Source organism: Panicum virgatum, chromosome 6N (genome assembly GCF_016808335.1).
Source record: "Panicum virgatum strain AP13 chromosome 6N, P.virgatum_v5, whole genome shotgun sequence".
Lineage (NCBI taxonomy): Eukaryota > Viridiplantae > Streptophyta > Magnoliopsida > Poales > Poaceae > Panicum > Panicum virgatum.
The window spans coordinates 50378127-50384783 of NC_053150.1; the positions used below are offsets into that span (position 1 = coordinate 50378127).

General features: G+C 48.8%; 1 protein-coding gene across 1 annotated transcript; it reads left to right on the plus strand.

Annotated features, from left to right (window-relative positions):
* The first annotated feature begins 3362 nt into the window (after window positions 1-3362).
* On the plus strand, window positions 3363-5402 carry LOC120678289 (serine/arginine repetitive matrix protein 1-like). Its single transcript, XM_039959420.1, has 2 exons — window positions 3363-3474; window positions 4777-5402. The coding sequence occupies exons 1-2, from the start codon at window positions 3363-3365 to the stop codon at window positions 5400-5402; spliced, it is 738 nt and encodes a 245-aa protein (XP_039815354.1).
* Window positions 5403-6657: the final 1255 nt, after the last annotated feature.

The following is a 6657-nucleotide window of genomic DNA, read 5'->3' on the forward strand; positions in this document are numbered from 1 at the left end:
TCGGATGATCCGACGCCGTGTTCACAGTGTCGTCGGATTATCCGACGCCTACGCAGGAAAAGGCATAACAGCTACTCAACGGCTAATCTGAGTTGGTGGCCTATATAAACGCCTCTCCCCAAACATTTTGTAGTAGCTGGAGTTCAGAGAAATCTCACACACATCCAAGAACATCTCCAAGCCAACCAAAGAGCAAATTGATCACATCCTTAAGTTTAGCACATGCTTTGTGAGTGTTAGTACTAGATTAGCTCTTGAGTTAGTGAGTGAGCAAGGTTGTGTGCCTTATGCCTTGGTTCTAGGAGAGAACCACCTCTTGTACTCGGTGTGCCGGCCCCTTGGAGTCTTGGTGGCTCGCCGGCAACGTCATCGACTCTCCGGCTTGATGTGGAGCGGCGACGACATCTTTGTGCGGGGGACGTGGAGACCCCCACCCTTCTTGGTGAAGCTCCTTAGTGGAACCCGGGGCCAAGGTGACCGTGATTGTGTTCAGGGAAAAGACTTGGTGGCCGAGAAGCAATACTCTCAAAGAGTGCTTCAACAACATGAATGTAGGTGTACCTTTGTGGCTAACCGAACCACGGGATAAATTCTCGTGTCAAAGAGTTTGCTTCCTCTCATCCCTCCTTTAAACTTTCGTATTTACCTATTGCAATCTTTGTGTGTGCCTCTACTTTCTTAGAGTAGTCATTGATAGGATTGGCTATAGGTTGCATAACTCTTTTGGAATGAGGAGGTTTTCACACTAGAAGAACACTAGTGCACATCTATAAAGTATGATCTAGTTTATGTTTTGTGCAAATTAGTTGGAGGTTGATGTTAAGATTTTTAGTTTGCCTAATTCACCCCCCCTCACTTTTAGACTACGAGCACCCGATTCCTTTCACTTCCTCCTCTTCTTGCTCCTTCTTCCTCCTCAAAAATGGAGGGCTCAAAGGGGCTCCACTGTTTAGTGGGGTCTAGAGGGCTGGAGCCCCTTTTAGACCTGGCCCAAGATCCGCTCCTGGATGTGGTCGTGCACTCTAACCAAAACCACCCAGGTTTGAGTCCCCACTAGCTTGAATTTAGGTGCTTATTGCTTTTTCCTAATAATGAAAAATCTCCTAGCTCCTCCTGCTGAGTTGATCTAATTTTTTATATATGGCATGCAAGAATGCTTGGCTTTATCAATACCACCCATATGTAAAAACCATATCAATACGAATGTTCGGGCTAACTTCTTATCTGCCGTGGTTCCTATAAAGATGCTGGCTTATTTTTAAAATCCAAATAAAGCGCTGATGTCAAACAACCTAGGCATAAAAAAGACTTGACCTACGGGTATGGTGTCCCTCGTGTATTTGCCAAGAGAAAATCTCTCGTACAGGTCAAGAAAATCTATGAACTCTTGCCCATGTGAGAGCACGCCGGAACCACTTTCCATGTATTTTGGCATGTAGAGACAAGCGAGATGACTCTTTTAATCTCAACTTAAAATTCGCTCCCACCAAAAATCAAATCTACCTAAGAATCAGTGCTACTGAATCCAACTAATAACCAATCCGGTTAGGCACCGTTCGCCAGACAACCTAGGCATAACCTGATAACAGATCGCATCTTGTCTTTAACTTCACATGAGTGGGTTGCCACGACGCAAAACCAGGAAATAAACTTGAATGTTAGAAGCTGTGTGTAGCGACGTGATCGCAGCTAATTAACATCGGCGTCTGCTTGCTATTAGTAAAGAGCGGATCAGAGAGTTATGATTTCGGGACCAGAAGACTTATTCAGGCTACGGTCAATCCGAGTAAGCAATTGTATTTTGACACACATATTCACTGGTACTTTACCATCATTGTAAAAGAGCTCATAAAATTATGGACCCGGCTATATTATGGCCGGCCGTAAAACTAGTCTTCCGTGCCGCACTATTTTTGGGAAAAAAAGGTAAAACCGTTGCTTTCCCACCTAGGCCCGGCCCCGCTAGGGACCCGCTAATTTGCGTGCTCTGTTTCTTCCCCTCGGAATCAGCCTGCCCCTGAGATAAATTAGCTGGCTCCCTGGCAGCCGCCGCTGCCGGAAGGAAAACGAAGATAGTGTCATAAAATTGACTGTCTACACCAGGAGTAAGTACATTTTCACTACTTCCTAAAGAGAAAAATGCTTCTGCAGATCTAGTTTTTGTGTTCATCTGCAGTGGTTTTAGGATTCCTCCCCAGTCCCGAGCAACTAACCATTCTCCCAAGAGAAATAGAATCCGAACCGCTACAATATTGCAACAAATAGTTGTCATCTATCCAACTAGAACTTGCTTGATCATGCGCCCATACTCCATCTGCAAGGTGTCGGTCCGTGTCCACCACCAATCACCCCACCAAAAGGTCCTTTGTGTTGAAGCTGCATTGCCCAGATAAAATACACCGAGTTTGCCATATTCTTAACCATTATTATCTAGATAAATGCATTGAGTTGCCTACTGGAAAAATGCTGAAATGCTTCTAGTAATACTAGTGAGATGCCCATTTCACTTGTAGAAATATACACATGGAAAATGCTAAATCATAACACAAAAAATGCTAAACTAAAATGAATAATTTGCATGTTCATTTAGAATAAGTTGCTTACATAATATCCAATAAATGATGAGGTTGTCTGCATGGAAAATGCTTCTACTTATTGACAAAAATACCTATTGCAAAATACTGAAATGCTTATGATGATGTGAAAAAGAACGAGATAACCATTTCACGTTCAGGGGGCAAACTAAAGCTCTATTCATGAAACCCAAATTAACAAATTGCTTAATGAATTGTACTGTTATACCTAGATAGAACAATATTATTGGTTACTGGAAAAATTGTGAGATACTCAACAAAATTGCTTAATAAACTATTATGTCTAGTAGTACTGCTTACAGGAGACGAGGCGGAGGATGAGGATGAGTGCGACGCCGCAGGGGTCACCGCATCCGCGGAAGCCTGCTCCTCGCCGTCGGCAGCCTGCTCCACGCCAGATGCGGCCGCGCTCGTCGGGCATGGCATTGAGGCCGCTGTCTCCGCCGTCGTCCGCCTCCCTGGCAGCGGTGATAGGGCCGGGCACCGCCGCTGCGTCCCCGTTGGGCTGCTGTGGCCGGAGCAATGCAGTGGCGAGGCAAACCGCGCGCGGATCTGGCCGTTGTAGAAGAACTCGTCGGCGTACGACATGGCGGCGCCGAGGTCAACGGGAAGCCCAAGTCGAAGTCGAAGTCGAGGAGGCTAGCCGCTAGCCAAAATCCCCAAATCCCCAAAATCGTAACCCAAATCAGGCAGCCATAGCTTAATCGGAGAGAAAACGTGGAGCAGGAGGAGGGGGAGGAGGAAAACTCACGTTGTCCAAGAACTGCGATGCCCGACGGCGGCCCACGAGGCGGCGTTGAGTGGCCGAGCAGAAGCCGCCTGCCGAGCCCTGGCACAGAGGAGCTGCCGCTGCCCGCTGCACCCATGGCCCAGGTCCAAGGTGTACTGTGTCGAGCCCCGGGAGTTCCGGCTGACGAGCGAGCGCGTAGGAGGAGGAGCACGGGCACCACCCAGCGGCGGCCAGCAACGGCAGGTCAGGGTCCTTGTCGCGGTCGTCGTCCATGGAGGTCGGCGTTGCATTGGGGAAAATGTTGGTGGGTTAGGGGAGAAGAACGAGGAGGTGAGCAGTTAAGGTTTCGTGGGACCCACACATGGGCTGAGCGGTGATAAAAAAGAAGTCTCTCGACAGAGGAACAGGTGTACGCCGTACGGTTCAATAAAATTACAGCCCGCCACGTAGAAGTCATTACCTAAAATTATACTCCTAAGGGGATAAGACCTCGCCTCTCTATAAATATATAGCCTCATAGCTAATTGAGGGAATCCAATCGAATCTATCAAATATATTTATGTTTTTACCTTTTTCTTTGCCCTAATTTTTTCCAACTTCGATATGTTGTTCTTCCTTCATCTCTACGGCATTTGAGAACGCTCTAGGTGGCCTGCCGATCCTAGGGCAACCCAAGGTACATGTGCCCCGACATCGTCCCTTCCTCGTCGGGCAGCCTCGACGAGACCAATCTGATAGGTCCACCACACCGGTCTAACTGGTTGGTGCAGCGATGTTGCAAAGTGCGCTGCTGCGTGTTGCACGTTCAATGCTCAGTATTTGACGGGGCATTTTTCGCGTCAACAACCATTCCATTAAGAGCAGGATGCCCACACACATACAGGATGTAGCCCAAACAAATAAAAGTAAATGGTTTGTTGCCGAAACAAACATCATAAGCAAATGAGCAAATATCGGGGCAGACTAGTTTACCGTCGCCTGTAACTTGGCTTCCGTTCGGTCAATTTTCCGATCGCATGCCATTCAGCCATTCTTTTTCCGGCTCGTAGCATCCGCCTAATCATTGACGTCACAGAGGGCACACGGGGCACAAGCTGAGAAGCCACTACCCCTCACGTCACCTCTCACATAGTCTAAGGGGGGTGTTTGGGAGCACTCCACTCCATCAAATTTGGCTCCACTTCATGAAAAAATATCCAAACACAAGAGTTAGCTCCACTCCACTCCACCAAAAACTGGCTCCACTCTATTTTTTTAGTTCCTCAATAGGTGCTCCACCGGATCTTGGAGCTGGCGGAGTTGGAGTTATTTACCCACTATGCCATTGTTAAGTGGGACAAAACGGTTCGATTCTATTCTGTTCGCGGTCAACTCGTCGTCTTCCCCACGCGCTCCCGTCGCATCTCGCCGCCCTCACGCCGGAATCCTGCCATCGTCGAGGTTGGCTCCTAGCGCCGCCGCCGCCGCCCTCTGGCCGCGCCGCCGCCCATCGGGATCTCGCTGCAGTGCTGCCCTCCCCGCCGCCGTTCGGTCCCCCGCCGAATCCTGCTGCTACCGCCGTCGGGTCGGACCGCCGCCTCCAGTCCCCGCCGAATCCCGCCACCGCCACCCTCGGGTCGGACCTCCGCCTCCGCCGCACCTTCGGGTTCGCGCCACCACCTCCGCCCTTGGGCTCACGCCACCGCCGCCGCCCCTCGCAGTCGCCACCAGGGCTCGCTGTAGCCACCTCTCGGGCCTCCGCGCCGCCACAGCCGCTACTGTGCCTCCCCGCCGCTGCCACCTTCGAGGCTCGCCGCTGCCGCCCCTCGCAGTGGCCGCTGGGGTTCGCCGCAGCCGCCCCTCGGACCTCCTGCTGCCGCAACCGCTCCTCGTGCCTCCCCACCGCCGTCGCCCTCGAGGCTCGTCGCTACCGCCCCTCGCAGTCGCCGCTAGGGCTCGCCGCAGCCACCCCTCGGGCCTCCAGGGATGTGGCCGTCGACGCCTCCAGGGCGGCGCTCCGGTGGGCGCTCGCGAGCGCCCGGCGACCCCTGGCTGTCGCGGCACGCGGACCCGGTGCAGCTCTTCCTCGCCGGCGATAGCGCCGGTGGCAACATCGCGCTCATGGCGATGCTCGCGGGGCGGGAGGGCCTGGACGGCGGGGCGTGTGGGGAGCGGGAGCACAAGAGGACACTTACGTGTGGGGTCTATCCTCTATAGTTCAGTTTTTTTGAGTAGAACTCTCCCAAACAAATTGTAGAAAAATTAGTGGATTGGAGCTGCAAGGCTCCACCAAATTTGTGGAGTGGAGCTGTATTTTCAGGAGTGGAGTGCTCCCAAACAGGCACTAAGCCTAGTCGTCTCGCTCCCCTGCTCCACTCAAACAATATATCGGCATATGTTTTTACATTACAAAATAATTTACCTAAAACTGTACAAATAAAAAAATAACCAAATTTATACAAATCAAAATATTTGCAAAAAATTATTATGTGACAGAGCACATACAAATATATAACAAATTTACGTAATGAAAATTTTATTGATTAGTTTTGTATAAAAATATGATAGAGAAAAATTCTAAACATAAAAATTCCATAAAAAGTTGGATGACAATATTTTGCGATAAATTTGAAAGAAATGTCTGAAAAATTTTCTATATGAAAAATTCTGTAGCTAAAAAAGTCCGGGCAAAAGAATCTCAAGCAGAGAACTTGGAGATAAAAAGTTTGAACACAAAATTTCAAGACAAAAAAATTCTAGTAAACAAAAAAACTGGAACAAAAAATTTTCAAGGGAAAAAATATAACACACAAAAGTTAGCAAAAAAAATTCAGGCAAAATTTAAAAAGAAAAAGAAAGAAATATAAAAGGCGGAATGGAAAAGGAAAGATGGAAAAAAGAAGTGAAACTTTTTTTTAGCACAAAAAGAAGTGAACCTGGGAGGCGTGAAGGGAGCTGCCGTGCGTGGCCCACCGGCACCCCACGTGCACGGGCAGCAGCTGCATCGACCGCGCGGGGCGCTCCGCGCGGTCAACCGTAGAACCAGTTTATCGGCAAATTATCACGTTGACAAAAAAACAATTTAAGATAAATAAGTATCTATATTGATAATAAAGTATATAGAGGCATAAAATCAATGATATATATGGCCTGCAAAAGGAAGTAAGCCTAGCGCAACTAGTTAGGGCATGCATCCCCAACCCATGGTGTCTATGAGTGGTGTCTAGAGAATAAAGAGAGCTAATGTTGAACTAAACACTGCCTCCCAATGAATAGTGCCTTTTGCAGTCTCCACAGAGAAGATAGTAACTCAATAGCACTTTGCATGTCAAATAGATGGTGAAGGATCAAGTG

Excerpts from the sequence above, each read along its gene's own strand:
- LOC120678289 (XM_039959420.1), top strand. The coding sequence starts at position 3,363 with ATGCCCGACGGCGGCCCACGAGGCGGCGTTGAGTGGCCGAGCAGAAGC. Across the intron at positions 3,475-4,776 it reads ACCCATGGCCCAGGTCCAAG|CGCCGCCGCCGCCGCCCTCT; the intron begins GTGTACTGTGTC and ends GTTGGCTCCTAG.